The sequence below is a fragment of the Daphnia carinata genome, chromosome 7 (genome assembly GCF_022539665.2).
Source record: "Daphnia carinata strain CSIRO-1 chromosome 7, CSIRO_AGI_Dcar_HiC_V3, whole genome shotgun sequence".
NCBI lineage: Eukaryota > Metazoa > Arthropoda > Branchiopoda > Diplostraca > Daphniidae > Daphnia > Daphnia carinata.
In genome coordinates, this window is record NC_081337.1 from 8,211,513 (window position 1) to 8,231,376 (window position 19,864).

Sequence of the window (19,864 nt, forward strand, 5' to 3'; positions counted from 1 at the left end):
AAAGTTGGTCACAGCTGGTTGAGCTCCCGTTTTTGTCCCGTAAGAGTCATCTACCGGTCGTTCGGCTGTGCTCTCTCTCTTTGGCTCATTTCTCTTCGTTCAAATAAAGGGCGGGGTAGCTACTGCTTTATTGGCGTTTCACGATGGCACGCAGCGTTATTATCTCGTTATCGCTTCCCGTTCGTTTACTCAAAACGCTCTTTTTTGCAGCATTTCATTCTGTTTCGCTTTGTTCATTTTTTTTTTCCTTTTCATAATTATCCCGTAGCTTCATTTGTTTCTTCCGTGTTAAATGTCGGTCGTCAAACTGGTCCAGCGTATCTACAGTTTGCCAATTCACGGTACTGGTAGAACGGCAGGTTCTTTGGGTGGATAACAAAAATTGTCAAAGAGACAAATTATTTTTCACGTGAATTTCGTCATAGAGAACGATGTCATGAAAGTTGATAGCTCACTGCGCGTTTCTTTTAATTGGTTCTTTTTTTTTTGTTTTAGGAATTTTGTTGAAGGTCAGGCCCGTTGGATTTTTTCGTTTGGAACGCGGCGGGATTGAACCGATTTGCCGGCAGATGGCTACGGGCCGACTCCCCATCGAAATGAAACAATCACAAACGTAACACATCAAGAAGCTAAAAGAAAAGATTTGAAACTTTAAAAAATATAAAGATGTCCGGAATTCCAAAAATAAATTAAAATAACATTGACATTGATGTGCGCTCATACGCTTGTTTCCCTATCGTCCCTCCCGTATTCGTTTGTTGCGTAATGGGGATCGAGCAATGGCCAACAATCGTTTATCGATTCTTCAGGAGGGCTCAGTTCGATTTTAGGATTTTCTCCACGAACCCGCGACGCCATTGGAGATGACAATGTGAAATGCAGCTGAGACTTTCCGTTGGGCGTTCTATTAGCCGAGCTACTGGAACTCAAGGTGATGGCTTCTACCAAAGACGTTGTGCTCAATCGATGAGGTTGATAACAGAGTTTGCGTTCGATTGATCTGCAGAAACTCGGCTGCATCAGCGTAAAACTGCCCACCTGTGCGTTCACCTTCAGATTAGGACAGGAATTCCGTTTGCTCGTCGTAGCAAAGGGCATCGTCTCGTTAAGGATCTCTACATCCACAGCCGATGGAACGGTAGGTGAATCCGCAGCGAATCTTAATTTCTTCGGAGAATCGAGGCTACACGCTAAATCTTCTCTATTGTGGCGATTGCGTGCCAACTTGTGGCTGGCGTTCCTCAACGAGCTCTTGGGTCGATTGGACCAAGGGCCGTTAGCTTTGCCGCGTTGGCGGATTTGATTGCCGGTCTTTTCGCCGACCAGCCAGTAAGTTACCATGTCTCCTTTGCCTTTGATCTTGATTTCGCCCCTCTCTTCGAGGATGTAGCCGCCCAGCCGGTCCAGCAGCTGCTTACAAGCCGTCGAACAATGTATCTTCAATGCTGGATAACAAGCAATAAATGTCACTTGTAAAACGGGCACAAGATATAAAAAAGATTTACGTAAGCCCGTTGACTCCATCCTCGACGATGTATTGACGGTGTCGCCAAAGAGGCAATAGCGTGGCATTTTTAATCCAACGACTCCTGCGCATACCGGACCTTAAATACGAGCGGGAGAAAAACGCGTGATTGATCAACTGTGCGGCATACACCGGAAGCAATAAAGGACCGACTCTGAGAATAAAACTTGAATATCTCACCAGAATGGATACCAATGCGTAACATAAGCGTTTGATGAGGTCGGTGTCGTATTTTAAACTTGACGACGGCCCGCAGCAGTGAAAGGGACATGGAAGCGATTTCTCCCGCGTGCTGGTCTTTATTCCGGATGGGCAGGCCGCTGACGACCATATAGGCGTCGCCAATGGTCTCCACTTTGTACACATCGTAATTTCCGATGATGGAGTCGAAGCACGTATACAAATCGTTGAGGAAATCCACCACCTTTTATTTTTTGTTACGTCATGCGGAAATGATTGCTTATCGATTCGATTCTCATTTGAATTTTAAACGTTGTTTACCTGCAGCGGACTTGACTGTGCCGACATTTCCGTGAAACCGACGATATCACTGAAATAGATGGTAACCGAGTCGAATGATTCCGCCTCCACTTTGTGTCCGCATTTGAGCTTTTCGGCCACGTAGCGGGGCAACATTTCATACAAGAGTGCCTCTAAGAAAATAAGAATCAAATCAGCATGACCGCATTTGCATTAGTCGTCAGGAAAAGTGCAGAAAAAAAGAGGGGGAACTTTCACGTGAATATGAAAAATTATGATGTTTCGTATACCGGTTTTCTTCTTCTCCTCGAGCAGTTGTTCGGTCCGTTCGTCGACCAACGCCTCGAGATTGTTGGTGTATTTCTCCAGCAAGTAGTTCATGTTGTCGAAGATGTTTGGCTTCCTGCCAAAAAGAGAGAAACAAAACATACCAAACAGGCACTTTCAGAACAAAGATATCGACATTATTTTCTTAGCCATTTCATTATTAACTATCTTTAGCGACAAACATCATCCATTTAATATGAGCAGCAACGTTGGCTTTACGAATCCACTTGAATGGTTGATGCTGGACTTCTTTGCCAGTCATGGACTACATTAATTAGAACTTACAGGCCTTTGCGCATTGGACGCAATTTGGAGCGGATGGTTTTGAAGTCGGGCCGTTCGTCCGGCTGTTCCCGCCAACACTCGACCATGACGGTGCAAACGCAATCGAGACAATTCTCCATCGCTTCAATCCGAGGCCTGTAAATAAACAAAACATACCAACTTTACATTTCATTATTCCGAGAGTATGTTGCCTCTATAGAGTGACAAGTTATTTGTCAACTCGCTCAGAATACCTACAAAAGGGTGAAATGTCCATCATAACTAAAAGGCCTTGGGGTATTTATAAGCCCGTAATAGTAAACAGGAATTTTTCGTTGTATTATGGCTAGAGAGATTTACGTGTCACGACGCTTAATATCAAGGCTGTTCAAGCGTGCATAAAGACTATAGACATAACGATCTAATCTGCTGGCTCAGCTCAAAATGTATCGGGCTATAATATGCTGCTATTGCAAGATCCTTGATTAGACGAACGTTGTTTTGCTGGTTATTATAAAAATACTCGGCTTAACCCCAAGTAATGAAAGCATTATTGATATCGTTGGTCTTTACACCATCCTGGCAAGCAACTGCCAGTAATGATCAAAGGGATTAACGTCAATCTATAATACGTGTCTAAAAACATCAGCAGTTTTCCTTCAAAAATATGCCCAAAGCAATTCATTTTAAGCGCCCTCTTTCTCCAATGTTTTTTTAACTTTGCCATTATTGCGTACTTGGACCGCATTATCGATAAAACTATAGAAATAGAGCGTAACTCTTTAAAAACTAAACAAATTTGGAAGAAAAGGAAAATAAAAAAGAGACCTGAACGGTGGCAGAGGAGGAGCATGTTCGGTCACCTTCTTGAGAATGTCCCTGGTGCTAAGTGTGATGAAGCCGAAAGGTCCCTGACGTCCGTGAATGGCGTACAAAAGAATACCGAAGCTATAAATGTCACCTTTCTGGGTGCCTTGCAAAGGTGGGTCGGTCAGGCGAAGTAATTCTGGCGACCTGTAAAGCAATCCTGCCAATGCAGAGACATACCCAATAGACAAACACGCCAGGTTAAAAAGAAATATTACATGTACATTGTAGAGATGTTTCTCTTTTTTAGCAAGAGCGTTCCCGTGTTTCTTGCCAAAATATTTAGGAGAAGAAAAGAATGACATTTACCGTGGCTAAAGTCATCGGAGTCATCGTTGGTGACGCGTTCGGCTCCCGATTTGAATTCGTGCAGGCCGAAATCAGCAACTTTGAGAACCCAGCGGCTGTCAATCAAACAGTTGGATGCTTTCAAATTACCGTGAGACTTGACAGGTGAGTCGTGTAAATAAATCATGCCCTATTGAAATGACAAAATAACGAAACGCTTGTCACTTTGGGAAGTACAACCGAGAAGGTAGTGATGTTAAGAAAAACAATTGCACGATGTAGTCAAGACATGGCTAATTTATGGATTAGCCCTTGTAGAAAGATCGGCAATGTAGGAAAACCGCTTTTGTCTTCGCACTATCCTCATCAGTTAATGTCAACTTACTCGCACTATATCGCCCACCAGAGAGGCGATGAACATGTTATCCAATTTGACGTCGTCGTTCTCCAACACGTCCTGTAAATAAAACACGAAAAAAAATGCCACATCGATAAATAAATAAAAGTACGGAACAAAAAAAAAGAAGAGTTATCGATCGTCATCATTCATCTTTCCCCTCGTCCTTTGGCTTTTTTTTTCCTGGAATATATTTTTTTTTTTTGCGTTCTCCTCGTTTCTCCTTGCGTCTATATGCTTTTCGGTCGATACACAGTAGCACTTCTTTGTAGTAGTGTAATCAAAAATAGAGAAGCAGCTCGACGACGAAAAGTGTATTTACCTTAAGACTGCCCCTTGTGCAATATTCAGTCACGATGCATATATTAGGCGGATCAACACATGCACCAAAGAAAGCGCTCAGATTGTCGTGTCTCAGATCTCGCATCTGTAATTAGGGGAGGGTACAATCAAAGATGCGTTGGCATGATAAACTTATACATAGGCTTTTGTTGCAACGATAACTTACCCATTTCAGTTCCTTTTTCATGGATCGTGTCATATCGATGGATTTCTTATTGACCATTTTTATGGCAAAAATTCGGCCCTTGTAAACACCGATCGTGCCGTAAATAGCCGAGTATCGAAAGTCCGTCTCCGGATTCGAGCTGAGAGACACCTGGCTTGTTCTCAGGAGAGGATGAAGACTCTGCGTGATACAATCGAGAACAAAAGAATCGATTCAGTTGGGTTGCCGTAGCTTCACATACAAAGCAACAAGTACAGACATGATGTTTGAAAATATTTCTCAGAAACCAAAAAGGCAAGTGAAGAGGAATTTCAAATTGCTTCGCTTCATTCACCACTTTCAATGTAAGCAAATAAGAAGTTTATTCATTACCCGAGGAGCTTTGCCCTGTCCGGATGAGACGGCCGGTAGGTCTGGTATTTGGATGTCCTTATAGTCGATCTTCCAGAGGAGCGAGTCCAGTTCTTGTTCGTAGCGCCAATTGCGGTAGATGATTAGTCCGACGATGATAAAAACGATAGCAATCCCGCCGGCAATTCCAGAAGCAATTTCTTCCGTGTTAGCTGTTACCACAATGAAACATTTTCGTACACTCATTCATATTGTACACATAATCTTATCGAGTTATCCGACCGGATTAAATAATAAATGTACTTTTCTACTGGGAAAAGGTTCACCATGTTTTTCCATTGAATTTTTTTTTTTTCAAATTCAATGAAACATGTATAATGAAAAAGGGAAAACGTGGTAGTATTATTATTGATGTTCTTACAGATGCACAGTTCGCCGCGGAATCCACACGGCGGCTCGTCGATTGGAATTTTGCCCGTTCTCCACATGATTGGCGCCACCAAATGCAGCTCCTGATAGAAATAGGGACACATCGTAAAAATCGTGAACGACCAAGAAAAAAACGATTCTGACAACCGTGAAGCGAAACTGACTGACGAGTGGTAAATGTCACATGCGCAAAAAAAAAAAACATTTGGCAACGAACCAAAAAAAACACAAGATTTAAAACATTGTTTTAAAGATTGCCATCATTTCTCTTTTTATGTGATCATGTCCTACTGTTGAATGTTATTCAATCATCTTTTCTTTATTTGCCAAGTTCTATTTGTGTCCTGCAGTAAATTGGCAATCCTTTGTCTCGTTTGATTACGTGTTACCAGGCGATGACGCTTCCAGAAGAGTGGAGAAGGAATCGCAAACAGGAGATGGTTAAAGACAACAAACGCATTCTCCTTTAAGTTTTAGTAGTCGGAAAGAATCATGACTTTTCGCGGAAAACAACAATCATAAAAAACTTTTGCGTAATGATCATCTGTTTGCTGAAACTCATTTTGTTTTTCCCTTGCACCATTTCGCTGTAAACGGACTCACCGGGATCGTGCTGTGGTTCCGTGGAATGTGAAAGACGCCGACAGGGTAGAGACCATCCTCGTGGTTAGTGCTCTCGTACGGCTGCCTTCCAATCAGCGTGTAATTCCCCTGAGTATCTCCGTTAGCATCCATGTAAACGACGTACCTACGTACACGCCAATAAGTGATCAAAATTAATTCGTCTGGGTTACGCTGAACATCTGAAATTCCATTTGTTTGCTCTAGCGGCAAGATTTTTTTTTCGAGCATTTACTGGTTAAGATCAAAGCTTTGATATCAGATCTGCAATGTTATTGGCTATTCCCCGTAAAAAAAGAAACAGTTTTCCGCTTTCGAATCGGACTTCAAGCTACGTCCAATCGTGTCAAACGGGTCTACTAGTTCTTAACATGCACGTCTTGCAGATCAAAGTCAAAATTTACTAGTTGTACAACATTCTCCAGGGAAACGAGCCAACTGCTGTCACATCACGTTTTTTTTTTGCCATCAAGTTAATTAATGCGTTTTATCCAGGAGCTCTTTATCAACAAGTGACGGGTTGACTTTCCTCGTATCTGATTTCATGTTAAACTAAGGACATTTCAACACCGATGTAACCCGAAATCAAGTTTTTGTGGCGAACCGGTCAGTGTAAAAAAGAATAATATAAATGCTTTTGTCTAACGACAATTGGCAAAAAACGCAAATGAAGATTTTTAAAACCAGACACAGCGTTCTAGTTACACTTACCCCATAGCACTCATGTAGGTTCGACCTCGAATGCGTTCCATTATGGCAAGGCCATCATACGGATCACCCCCAGCAAGTAGGACTTCACGAAGGGCGTGAGCGTAGAGCAGGACGGCATCGTACAGGTAAGCAGCCTCCGCACGAATCTTTACGTCATAGTCAACAGGTGAGTTAAAGTTAAAGCTATAAATCAATAGAATAAATACAGAACTCGTTTGACGCCTCCAAAGTAGGTGAGCGGATTGGGGAAGTTGAAGGGCGGCCGTTCCAGGTAATCGTTGACCATTTGGGTGAAATTGTCGAAATCGCTGCCCGATGGCGACCCGACAACGCCGACATAATTCTCAAACGCTTCGATGGCTTTCCGGTCGAGGTCGTCTTTCAGTAATCCGCGCAAGTATTTACTTGGGTTGTCAGCGTCGTAACGATCCAAATCGACGCCCAAAACAAAATATTCTCCTATTTTTTTTTTTTTCAAAAGTTAAAGTTGGATTTTACAAAAAAGGTTTTTAGAGAAAATTAATTTTCAAGCGAAATGAGAAACTATTCACTTTTTAAGAGACGATCTCATTAAATATCCAAGTATAAAAGAGGGTGAAGTTTTCTGTTAATAATTACACATGGATCCATTACCTCGGTCGAAGAGACGCCTGTCTTCCATGGCCGTTAAAAGACCGATGTGTTCGTGATACGGGCCCAGAACAACGTAAACTGGGAAAAGAAGAAAAAAGGGGGACATCTTTAATGAAGGGCATCGTCATACGTGGCTAGCGTTCTTATATGTGACCGTCTTTCTTTTCCCCCCCTCGTCCAATGTTCTTATTAATTACGACACACTGTTAGTCGGCGCATTATGTACTTACTGCGGATGTCCTGGTATGTTTCGTCCACCATTTTCTCGAATGGATTCGTCATCCAGTCATCCCAGCCGTGATGGTAGGTCACTTTCCAAGAACGTCGGAATTTGACTTCGATGTTTTCGGCCGTTAGCGTCGTCATCACCGTCTGTGCAATCTAAAATGGAGGGAAAACAAAAAAAAATTATCACAAAAACAGATAAACTTTTATTTAATTATTTTTTACGCCTCGCTGAAGTGTGGTCGCTAATGCACTGCACTTTCACGCGCCTATATTTAGAACTACACGCATCCTCCCCATTATTATTAGTTTATCGCGGCTGTTGGGTTTTCCCTCCTTGTATACGTGTCGCAGTGTAGAATCGTGGGAGCTATTATTCCGGAAGAAAGTGTATCTCTCTTTATTTCTCTAGGGTCGTTATTATACTGGAAGCACATTGAAACTCGAAACCATATCAAATAACTTCCCGTGTACAATTGTGTACAATCGATCGGTTGAATCTAGACCACGATGGATGATTCCCTCGCACTATTTTTGTGTGCATTAAAAAATGGATAACAATAGTTTAAGTACGTACATCAATATTACCGGCAGCGTATAAGAGCATCACTCTAGCATATTGAGGGCCAAAAAGATCAAAAGAGTCGCGCGGGCGTACTACCAATATTTGTATAACGTACCGACTTCTATTCGATATTCGTTTATGGTTAAAAGCGCTATTGGCTTCTTCAGTACTCTATGTAGTTTGACAAGATGGATACCCTCAAATTCATGACGTATGCGCATCTTTTTCAATCGCCACAGAGCTTGTGTCAAATAGATGGATAGAGTTTCAGAGTCAAATAAGTCTATTCCACTCTATTTCATTCCAATACTTTTTTTTTCTTATTGGAAAATGCCGGTTGGTGCGATGTTTGAGTAAGGTGTTGTTGACTTACTTTGGCGTACTCGGAGTCGTCGGTGCTCTTGTGGAAGAAAGCGACTTTGTGCCAGTGAAAAGCTTTCAGGACGGAAGCGACCGACTTGGAGATTTGCGTATCTGGAGGCCGAGTTCGAGCAAATGTCGGGAAAAGTTCCTTGTTGGAAGTTTCATCGTGCGTGCAGAACTACAATTGCGTTGAAAGAAAAAAAAAAAAAAAATAAGAATGAAGAGCAATAACATAAATTGCCATTTCAGATAGCGTTTAGAAGCGAAGTCAAAGATATAGAGCTTCTTCTACATGATTACAACTGATTTTTAAACATTTTATACGCCATGACAGCGATAATGATTTAAAAGCTTTTTCGTCGTAGCGTTGCGTACACACTGGACTCGAAAAAGCCTTTGATTCGATAATGGATTACAGTAACATCTATTTAAAACGAGAGCTTACGTAGGAAATCATGGGAAGACGGAAAGCAGTGGCCATACGAGCCTCGTGAACACAGGACTCTTGTGGTCCGATGTATGCTGAAACGTTGAGTGTCCACAGCTTAGCCGTTTGAAGGAGAGACTCTTCTTCCTCGCCATACGTTTCGGCCACGACCATATCCAGCGTGTGATCATAGGGTAGAATTTTTTGCCTGGTGACATCTTCGATGGCCAACGAAATTGCTCCTGAAATTGCATACAAGCATTCAATGCTGATGTTAGGGCACGATTTGAAAATATAATCATACGATGCAGTTCCATTTAGATTTTATCTGATTTGAAATGCAGAGAATAAATGGCATTCGATTTTTCCTCTAAAGCGAACATGTGCAAAAAAAGGCTGAAATTTTCCTTTTCTTTGCCGAGTATTTGTACCTTTTATTTCCCCTTCGTCTTGTCATCCCAATAAAAAATATTAACGTGGAGGGCTAAAAGCAATATCGACGACGAAGACGTCGACTCACCTAAGTGATTTAATATGGCGGGGGAATTCAGGGAATGGATGGAGAAGATCCTTGCAAAGATGATTATTATTCAACGCACCACTATATAGATCTACGTATAACATACTGCTATAGCTACTGCTTATATATTATTACGACTAGTTCGCTTTGTCTCCCTACACCACAGTTTTTTTTCCTATCCCCGATAAAAAGGTCGACGACGCACGACTTCGATCCTTCACTCTTTGTGCGTTCGTTATCCTGGGCTTGAAGATCGAGACTTGATCAAAATACCCTTTTCATTCTATCTAACTTTCGCCTTTCATTTTTATTATCGATCTCTTTTATTTGATTCGGGCCTTGCTTTATCGCACGAAAATGTCCATGAGGACTCTTCAACTTGTTATCAAGCTATATCGTCTTTCTAGACAGGCTCGGTCATGCGTTCTCTACGTAAATAACCCAAGAGCTTTCACGTGTCATGCAAAATATTACTTTTTCCTTTTTACATGAAACAAATTGCATTTGTGACTATACTAGCGACAAAACAAAACAACGGCGTGACCGTACTATAAATAACATGAAAAAAAGAAAAGAAAAAAAGCTAATGATGGTACGCAGAGTCTAACTAAAAGGAAAGCAGTGAGACACTGAGAAAATACAGACGACGCAAAAACAGGAAGCAGTTGGTTATGGAAGAAAAGGACAAAACACGACAAAAGCAAGCAAAAACCTAATGAAAAGGAACAACAGGATGCTTTGAAAACTGAAATACAAACTAGCACATCCCACAAATTGAAAGTTAATGAATAAAAAAACAACTTTATGCAAGTCTGTTTGAAAGATGCCGTAGCAATACCATTACGTAATGTACGTTTGGTTTGCTTTCAACTTGTTTCTTTCAACTGTCAATAGACCTGTGTTCAAGTTTGTCTTTGCTTGAAACTGGTATTTTTCTTTTCCAAAAAATGCTGTGGCTAAAGGCATCTTAAAAATAAAAATGGCTGCCTGTTTTTAAAGACACTCAAGATGAATTTTCTAACTTTCTCCACACTTTATACAGACAGCAAAGGGCAATTGTTCCATTCATGTAGCAAATATTAAATCAAAGAGATCAATCATTACTCAATTTTGTACAACATGGCTTTTAGAGGAAAGAAAACGACTCCATTGGAAAATTCCATGTCGTTGTCTTTTTTGGCCATTACCAGTGTGAAAAAAAATTTAGTTCAGATAAATCTCTTAATATCTTCTACAGAGAAAAAGTACCTACGATGGAAATTTCTTTCTATTATGACTTATCAATAACAAATGAAACTTGAGCTCACCACACGATCACATGAAGTTCGAAAAGATTTTCGTCGCATCAGAACTCTTCTGAGGTGACTGGCAAAAAAAGGTGGGAGGAGCCGAAAATTTGTGCCTTTGACACCTAGGTCAACAAGCTTCAAGTTGGTTTCATTTGCTAAAAGCATGTGCTTTCTTTTCGTAAAAAAAAGCACGTCTGTACTATTATAAGTGGGCGCAAAATAAATTTAGGAATTCTTTTCCAAGAAAATCTTGATAATCGTAACAGCAAGCAAAATCTCGTGAAGGGTGAAAAGCAAGCAAGAGACGGTGCTGTTTAGCATCACTTACAGAAAAAGGTCGGCGCGCCTAACCTACTTGAGCCCTTAGGGCAATGGAGAAACCGTAGGCAAAAATGAAAAAAAGGCATTAGAACTATTTACAAAATTCCACTACATTGTTTCCAACCCAAAATTTTTTCTGCCAATATGTTGTAAGTACAAAGTTGCACAGACATAGACTTCAATACGTTGAATTCCAAGAAACATGATATGTAATTCACCTAGAGCTCTTGAAGGGGTTGAAAATATTAGAATCGATGTGCCATCGATCAGGATATTACATCTAGAAAGAGGTAGCACGGGAAAATGAACGTAATGCGACTGAAAAAATTGACGGGCGAAAAATTACCATAATAAACAGGTACTAAAGAAAAAAATATAATTATAAACTCACCTGAAATGGAGAGTCCCGGACGAGAGTATTCTTTATCCCAGGGTCTCCTCGATGCCCCCGTTAGGTATCCAAGAGTGAATTTGTCAGCGTTGCCTTGTTGCCAGGTGTAGAAGGATAACATTAGATTAACCAACATCCATTCGAAATGTACTGAAGGCAGCCTCATTTTTTTATTGGGTTTTCTTTCGCCCCGAATTTAAGCAGTTCATAAATTATGCACTTTCGATTGCACGTTTCCTTTGTCTGACATGTATGTATGCCTCTCCCCTCAGTTGAACATTGAGATAATGAAACTTCGATTTTCAACTGAAGTAATCTGGGAACAAAAGGTTGTCATAAAAATTCAGATAACGATTTTTAATGTCCCAGTTGCGATGCGAGTGGTTTATTCTTTGCTCGTTACATCACTTCGTTAAACGTTGACCACCTCTAACGTCTTGCCACTAGGAGTTGGTATTCTAGCAGCGTCGTCTGTAACTTACAGTGAGAGGGAAAGGCCTAGAAAAAACAGTATACCAAGTCAAAATATAATAATCGAAGTTTAAATACGATAGATAAAGGGGTGGAAAAAGCAAAGGAAGTTGCCAGATCGTATCAAATAATCATCTAAATTGTTGCTTAATTTTCATCCCGCCATTTTGCCTTAGTGCACGTCTGAACTTTCGTCAGTGTGTTGCAAAAAGTTGTCATGCGATCAAGCTACAATCGGCTGGCAACATGTACACCTTACTGAACTTCCTCGTTTCGTTATTTCTTCCCTTTCTTTTTTGGACGGAAAACTTTTACCAAACGTCGTATGACAACAGCCACCACCACACTTGCAAGTACGTATGAACAGAACAAAAAGCCCACGAGGCTTACACGGGTTGTTCGTTGCTTGGGCGATTGAAGCTTTTCGTGAGGGTTGATAGCTGGTAAGATAAAAAATCCCCAAATCCAACGTTTTCGTGTACGACCACTAAAAAAAGTGAATAGTTCTTTTCAGACGAATTACTTGGAGGCGTGAGGTTTGCCTTCGTCAAGTGAAACGCGATGAAATGGACCCAAACCGCCAATTACTGCTGCTGTTACAAAAAAAAAAAGGAACGTGAAAAAGCCCGATCTGTATAGAATACACCACGTCGCCAAGAGACTTGTTACACCACTGGGCAAATGAAAAAATAGACCGAAAGGGGAAGCCGCCTTTTGTCGTACGGATGTCGGCGTGTGATGGCGAAGAAATGCGGGAGTCGAACAGAGAAATGGTGAGGTCTGTTGCTCTTCTATTTTTCCATGTCTCTCTTACTAGGATCATCCGGGAACAATCGATAGTTACAGTAACCACCTGCTGGCTCATTTGCATCGTGTCCTAGTCTTTCGACGTGTTACGTTGTTACAAGACAATCACCTTGTTGTCAATGACGAACCCACGACGAAACCTGGGAAATCCCTCATTACGCATTCCTACATGAAGTCAGGGTTGTGGTGTGTCGTCAATTTTTTTTTAACGCAGTTTTTTAACCTCAGTTTTACATTACTTTTTGTATTAGTGCTATTCCTGGCGGATTTGGAACAAATTGATTCGATGAACCCATTGCCATTTTCTGCCGTCTTTCGTCATCGCAATTGGGTGATACAAGACGCTACTTAAGGTTCGGGCAAGACAGAACATCCAGTAGGAAAGGACAAATTAGTTTTCTTTTACCTGATTGGCGGCTGGCTCCAGCTGCCGAGTCCTTTAATAATGACAAAACGCCGAGCGTGATAGACGGCTGCCCACCGTTCAGCGCCTGACTGGCAAGAAGAACGCTCAAGTGGGTCATACATACGCATAAACGTACCGGGTGTGAACGGTATACATCGTTGACAAGTTTTTTTGTAAGTATAAAAGAAAGCCCAAAAGAATAAAGAGCAATTTCTGCAGGAGGCTGTACAACCTATGTGTTACTACCGACTTTCTCACTTCTTTTCTTTTTTCTAGCAATCGTTCTGCCGTCAGCAACGTATGAAATGGGGAAAAAAGGAACTTAATTGTCACTACGTCGATCCCAGCTGGAACCACCATTCTGATATTTGATGACGAGCATAGAAACAGGCACTACTGTACCAGCAACTCATTATTCCAATTCGTTGATTTGTAAACCGAAGGGGGAGGCAACTTCACAACGCACCAGCACCCTCAACACTTTCACCTGGGGTAAGTCAATGATTTCACTTTCGTTTACACCTTTGCTGTAAACGGCTCCGCCAATCACTTAAGACTGTTATGATATGTCAAAAAGTTATTGCGCAAAACCACATTCGCTAGCACTGAACGATATTGGCTAAAATGGAACTGCGAGAGTCGTGTGTGGGTTTAGGTTTTTAATCGGCCGTAGCCGGAGACGTTCATATTTAGCTCCGACCAAGCAGAGGAGCGCGGGCCGACTGGTGCTCAGATCGGGTAGAGCAGGACCTTGCATCGTCATGGTACGCATATAGGGCCTTTCCTTGTACATCTGCCCCTTCTACGTACAGAGTCTATCGGGTTTGACTCGTCTGTTGTTTTGGTACATTAAAGTTTGATGAACGGTCATCCTTGCTCATATACATTTCCCCGTTTTTGCATAAAGCGGTAACGTATGCGTTCCAAACCGACATAAAGAAAACAGTCAGTAATGAAGTCGCCCATTTCAAATAGGTACACACTGCTCGGGGTTTGCTAAATTCAACAGATTTATTTACTTTGCTGGATAAGCTCCAGACTGAATCGATTTTTCTCATACTTTTTCATTGATATTTCTTTTAAAACAAACAATGATGAATTAGGATCGTATCATTTTTGCAAAAGACGACGACATACATGGGGCCTTTTTTTCCAACGTTTTGCCCTTTTTTTTTATGTCACTTGTTGGATCAAAATGCATCCACGTTTCGTCGTTTGTCTCCCCACGCAATCGACCTGCTTTAGGAAATTTGATTGGTGTATTATTCTGTCCCGTCATGTTTAAACTAGGCTGTACCAAAAGCCTACGGTTGCCTGGTGACAGGTCATCAACGAAGTTATCTTATTTTTATTTTATTTTTTTGCTTTTTTTCTGTTTCTCGCTCTGCAATTTGTTATATTTTCCCTTGCTTGTTGCAATGCTATTTTTAAGGCGGGTCTCATGCGTGTCTGAACACGGGAGGAAAATGGCGACTGCAAGGAGCATTTCCTTCCCTTGGCGGTCCCCTTTTGCCAGGGACAAATTCAAAGACGGGAAACAATCGATTGCTCTTTCTCGCCTAAGTCATACATTATAAAATAGGATGCTATAACATTGTTCAGCAATGGTTTTCCATAAATTGAACTTGAATGGCATAGAGTGCCTTGCGTGTGCGCTTGCTTAAAATATTCAATGATACCAAAGTAGAACGGCCTCATCAGCAGTAGATGGCAGACAACGACAAGGGCATTTTCAAAACTTTGCTTAAAAACCAGTGGGCGGTATTCCGTAGGCGTGGCTTGCAAATAAACTGAGGCAATAGCCATTCGTGCAACAGTGCAAGAAAGCTTAATGAATCAAATAAAGTAATGCTGTAGCATGGTGACATTTGCCAAGTCACTTTGGGAGCGTCTCACTCTGTACCGCAATCCAGCCACCGTCTAAAATAATTAGGGAAAGTAATTATTCTTTTTTGCTGTGAAAATAAAAAGAGTGTTAGCGTAGTACGTCAGTCCTGTTTGACGCATTGCGCTTTTAAATGCGGTTGTAGAAAATTGCTTAGGAAACGAGAAATAAAAGATCGAAAAATTAGAATAGCAAATGGCCCTCGTCTTCTACAGAAAAAGGCCTACGTGAGCCGGACAGGCGCTTTGCATCATATGGCAAACTTTATCCGGCGTCATGAAAAAAAAAAAAGAAGACTACGGGGGAAATGAATATTTCACGTGATTTCCTTGCCATATTCGACGGGCGAATATAACTCTCCTCAATACTTGGCAGATATTTATAGTCTCTATGATTATGTAGGAGGCTTAGTGAGAAGTGTGTTCTGTATTAAAGTAGGATATAAAAAAGCGGATAAAGTTGCTGGGCGATTCCTTTTTTCTCTATAAAGGTTTAACAAATAAATCATCCACGCGCCGAATGTTTTGCTGCTTGCGATGAAACCTAAATTGAAAAAAAAAAAAGATGAAAGAGATGAGCTCCGTTGTACGCTCAGAAGGACGTCGCTCTCAACGCATAGTCTCCGCGTACTTAATCCTATCGAGGCTTAGTACACGTAGATGTATACTCGCTTCCAAATCTGGCCTATCGCAAATCTTTCTTGTTTTTATCAATCAGTTCATAAGAATGAATCTCTGTATATTCACCAACTTGGGTGTACTGCGCGTGGGCTGAATTTTCCCTTTTGACACAATTTCTTTTGTTTTTGGATCTTTCGTGTCGTGGTTCAGTAAAAACATTTTTTTTACCCCTGTGGCCAATGCCCACTCACTTTTTTTTTGCTTAAAAGATCGACACCAGCTGCTGTTGAAACAAGGCAATTCTGGCAACTGCCAAACTTGCCAGTAGGTGGTGGGCCCACGCACATTTCCCCAGCAACTATTCGCTTTTCAAGAGCATGTAAACTATTAATAGTTCTTCGACCTGCGCCGAATCGCCAAGGTGAGGGGGAGGGGGGGGACATCATTTTCAAATTCTGACGACTGATATGCCACCAATAATAATTATAATCCCAACAATGTGACGCATTGTTTAGCAAATTCTCTTCCTGGACACATATTTCAGCATCACTTGGTTTTGCATTTTCAAAATAGTTGAAGATGCATATCCAAAAAGTTTTTTTTTTAGTTTTTTTTGTTACAAATCCTCGTGGGGATGCGAATTGAAATTGAACGAAATTTAATTTGAAATTCTACTTTTTTTCCAAGGGCTTTTCGTTCCTTTCTTTTTATGGCTTGGTGTTATAAAAATAAAATGACAATCATTCCCGAACGAATGTAGCCCATAAAGGCTACCATCTAGCGGTAATTTTATAAGCTTATCTCTTCTCTTTCCCCAAAATCGATCGCCCCGTCAAGACGGATACATGTCGCGATGCAATCGATATTTCACAACAATTAATCAGTCGATTGGATAAAAAAGAAAATACTCGTTTTGTTTTTTAAAGCAAGTTTATTTCCATGGAAAACATTTTCTTTTGTTAGGGCATCCTCTTTTTCTTTTGACGTGTTTTTTTTTTTGAGAAATCATGTTTACTTTTTATCTCAACCCGCCCACTTACTGATATATCTCATGAGTTTTCGTTTTTTTTTTGGCTCCTCTTTTAGGTTTTGGACCCGTATATAAAAATGATGTCTACTCGCATACTGCAGCCGACACATTAGAAAGAAAACAAAAAAACCTTCGAGGATTCATCAACGAAACTTCACGCATGATTATGGAATGGGAAGGAAAGCAGAGAAGCACGCGTCAACTGGATAATGGAGACAAGGTAGAAGTAGTTGTAGTAGCATTAGCAATAGTTGTAGCAATGGTAGCCAATGACGTTCGCAGTGGCTGTTGATTAGCAGTTATCGGTAAAAGAGCCGGACAGTACTGTCCGAATTGTTCAAATCTATGACGGACAGCGTTGACTAGAGCGTCGCCGTATTTCCAGGCCGAGCGGTCCTGAATGGAAGGGTTGGCTAGGCAAGTGTCGCCGCCAAACTCGCACGTCCGGTAATGATGCATCACGGCCAGCGAGTCCGGCACGTGGGCGGCGACGTGTCCGGCTCGAAATTCCCACACAAAATGGTTGCCAACTTCGACGACGGCCCTGGGCCGGCAGATGTATTTGGATCGGATTCTGTCGGAAAGGTACGCGATCAATACGGATTCATTTTTATTGAACTATCGAAATGTTAGCAAACCGGTGAGGATGAAGTTTGAAGTTGCGTCTCGTTTTGCGCAAACTGATCAAATCCAGATGTCGGCTGGAAGTTGTGGCGCTCCATGCGGAATGGACGCCGGTATCGTCGGGCCACGACAAATAGAAAAAGGCATTTCTGAAATAGTAGGCGCCAATTTGGTAACCGTTATGACTGTTGGCGCTGCTATGGATACCGCTGGCAACAGTGTTATTGGCCAATAACGTGGAAGCAATCAACTCGGTGAGCGTGAATTTAGTGCGTGGAACAATCAACTCGTCTAGGTCGATCATGAGCAAGTACTGACTGTCGAACATGTGCCGGTAGAGGCAGTCGTTGAGCGAGGCGAAGATTCCTGCGAAACATCAAGAAAAATGTAGGATGCCACATCGTGGGAATCATTTAAACGAAAATTACCTTCCGTGCGGATCTCCTTTTGTGAGACAACATCGAGCTGGCTCCATGGAAGAACTTCCACTAGACCTTGCTCGATATAGCGGCGGAGAACACAATCGCAGTTCTCGCCAACCGTATGGTTGTAGAAGGTGAAATGAGAAACGCCAAGGAGCCGATGGATCTCGATGAATTCAATCAGCTGATCAACCCTATTGAAACTATAGTGAAGCGGTTTGACGCAGACACTCAGCTGATGTTTTGGATTGTTCCGGATTTCAAGATCATCTGAGTATCGAATAATGGGCAATAAATTGCCGGTGGGTGAATCTGCCCAGTGACCGTAAGTGGCATTGAATTCAGACATGGTAGATGTCGCTCGGATGGGCAAATCGTGATCCGGCATGGCTGGATGCTCATTGGTTGAGATGGAAACAAATTCTGGAAGCGAGCGGGAATAATTGACTGGCCAATTTTTCGAAGACAATGGACACAGGATGAAGACAGCGCTATAGCGCAAGTTCCAGTGCTCGCGTATTGTTTTAATTTGAGCCGGAACTGCGGTCCAGTTTGCGGTGCCGTTGGTCGCCCATCCGAATTGGCACCAAAGACGGTCCGGTTTTTTTGTCTTGGCCACCCCAATGACACGTACCGTTCCAGCGCCAGGATTGTTGCTGACCGTGTCGTCCAGGTAGGCCGAATAGACAAAACACTTTTCGCGTCCAGCCACCGGCTGCCACGGACAGACCGAACGTCCCTGGAAGCAAAACCAAAGTTGGCTGACCCAAGCGTCTCGACTTTGCTCCTGCGGAAGGCGCTTGAGCCACTCGCCTGCAGTCAAAGTATTGGAAGTTTCATGAATTAGATTAGCTGGACCACGGGCCAGCGGGCCGCCAGCAGAAGCGTTCGTGTCGCCGACGACGGCAGTCGGGTCAGCGTGATCGGCTGCCAGTACCCGGCCAAAAGGCGCAGGTTGGCGGCCGAAGCGGAACGGCCCCACCGGACGTTTCAATTCATGGCGTTTGGAGGACAACGAAGATGTCGACGTCGACGACGACGACGGCAACTGTGACAGCGCCGACAGTGGCCGAAAGGAGCGAGGGTGAGATTTACCGGCCGTGCTGCTGGACAATTCGCTGCGCATCACCATCACTTGAGTCACGATCATCACCAGAAGGAAGAAGACGAAAAAGACGGCCAGCAAGTAGGCGTTGTCCGCCCTCACGGCTGATGTAGCGCCCGAGGATCCCGACGATGTTCGTTTACCATTGCCTTTGCCGAATGAATTTCGCGTCGTTGTTGGCGTCGTCCTAGCGGGACTCGTCAAACTCAGTCGACACTTGAAGACCATGCGGCTAATGCGCCGCGTCAGCGCCGCTTTCCACAGCATTTTTTTTTTTGCTTGTTTGGGTGTGTGCGTCAATGTCAACTTGGGCAGTGAGAGAGACAGAAGCGGATAAAGGTTCTTTCTTTTTTTAAATTTTAATTATGGGGGGGGAAAAAGGGTGAGAGATTACAAAAAAGATAGGACTGCGTCGTCAAGTATCGTCCAGCTGGACGAAGCTTGACGGTTCGGGATAACCCTGCAATCGATCCTACATGTTTTTTTTTCTAATTTCTGCCTCTCTCTCTAAACTAGCGTTTACCCTTCTCTCTCTCTCTATCACGCCGACAAGCTCCAAGTCACCTGTAAGGAGACAATACCTGATTGTAAAACGAACAGAGGCAATTTTGAATTGAAAACAAATTTTGAAAATGTCAAATGTGTGACAAAGGAATTTATGAATGGGCACATGCTTACAATAGTAATTTTACCTGATAAGATTTCGATGACTCGGCGATGAGGAGAACAAAAGCCGAACGATAGAAAGAGAGAAAGATGGTGTGAAGAGGCGGCCACGTTTAGCTGCGCCCGAATCGGTTGAGGTGGCGCTGTTGAATCCGAACGGGGGTTTACTTGCGTCCAGGCCCTGGCGGAAAAAAATACCTCTCTCCCTTTCAACTCTCTCTCTCTCTGTATGGTATCTTTTCTATCAAACACAATCAGCGCCGTCGCTGTACGCTTCGACCTCCCTTCCCCCGTTTGTGCCGCTCGACGCCCCTTTGGTCCAGCTT

The 19,864-nt window shown here is 42.5% G+C and overlaps 2 protein-coding genes and 1 long non-coding RNA gene across 6 annotated transcripts in view; 1 reads left to right on the top strand and 2 right to left on the bottom strand.

Annotated features, from left to right (window-relative positions):
- Positions 1-277: 277 nt before the first annotated feature.
- LOC130688018 (guanylate cyclase 32E-like) lies at positions 278-11,954 on the bottom strand. The gene is made up of 21 exons (XM_057511023.2): positions 11,503-11,954; positions 9,000-9,223; positions 8,565-8,732; positions 7,632-7,782; positions 7,402-7,479; positions 6,980-7,227; positions 6,769-6,914; positions 6,040-6,184; positions 5,429-5,519; positions 5,029-5,219; positions 4,657-4,836; positions 4,471-4,575; positions 4,137-4,208; positions 3,773-3,941; positions 3,425-3,623; positions 2,618-2,752; positions 2,296-2,408; positions 2,027-2,178; positions 1,706-1,949; positions 1,506-1,604; positions 278-1,445 (listed from the first exon to the last, which is right to left on the bottom strand). Exons 1-21 carry the CDS (start codon positions 11,666-11,668, stop codon positions 718-720), a joined length of 3,804 nt encoding a protein of 1,267 aa, XP_057367006.1. The 5' UTR covers positions 11,669-11,954; the 3' UTR covers positions 278-717.
- Positions 11,955-12,543: 589 nt separating this feature from the next.
- On the top strand, positions 12,544-16,900 carry LOC130688085 (uncharacterized). Of its 2 annotated transcripts, none has more exons than XR_009000304.2 (4): positions 12,544-12,746; positions 13,032-13,359; positions 13,463-13,678; positions 16,778-16,900. It is a non-coding gene; the product is annotated as an uncharacterized LOC130688085 (long non-coding RNA). The 2 variants fall into 2 exon arrangements; XR_009421442.1 differs by lacking the exon at positions 12,544-12,746 and adding an exon at positions 12,895-12,966.
- A 6-nt stretch (positions 16,901-16,906) lies between these two features.
- LOC130687427 (uncharacterized) overlaps positions 16,907-19,864 on the bottom strand; it is a 58,794-nt gene continuing 55,836 nt past the window's right edge. Inside the window, exons 1-4 of one of the 3 annotated variants that reach the window (XM_057510610.2) lie at positions 18,863-19,164; positions 17,774-18,580; positions 17,360-17,711; positions 16,907-17,295 (exon numbers count right to left, since the gene is read on the bottom strand). In XM_057510610.2, coding sequence (XP_057366593.1) covers positions 16,920-17,295; positions 17,360-17,711; positions 17,774-18,580; positions 18,863-19,139 — 1,812 coding nt within the window. In that variant the 5' untranslated portion in view covers positions 19,140-19,164 and the 3' untranslated portion in view covers positions 16,907-16,919. Of the gene's footprint in view, positions 17,296-17,359; positions 17,712-17,773; positions 19,166-19,864 lie in introns of those variants that run through there. The other 2 variants (XM_059496266.1, XM_057510599.2) reach the window with 2 other exon arrangements.

Bases quoted from the DNA above. Each gene is read 5' to 3' on its own strand.
- LOC130688018 (XM_057511023.2), bottom strand. From the start codon at position 11,668: ATGAGGCTGCCTTCAGTACATTTCGAATGGATGTTGGTTAATCTAATG. The intron at 9,224-11,502 runs GTGAGTTTATAA...ATGCAATTTCAG, and splicing joins TCCGGGACTCTCCATTTCAG to GAGCAATTTCGTTGGCCATC. The intron at 6,915-6,979 runs GTTCTGTATTTA...TATGACGTAAAG, and splicing joins ACTTTGGAGGCGTCAAACGA to ATTCGTGCGGAGGCTGCTTA.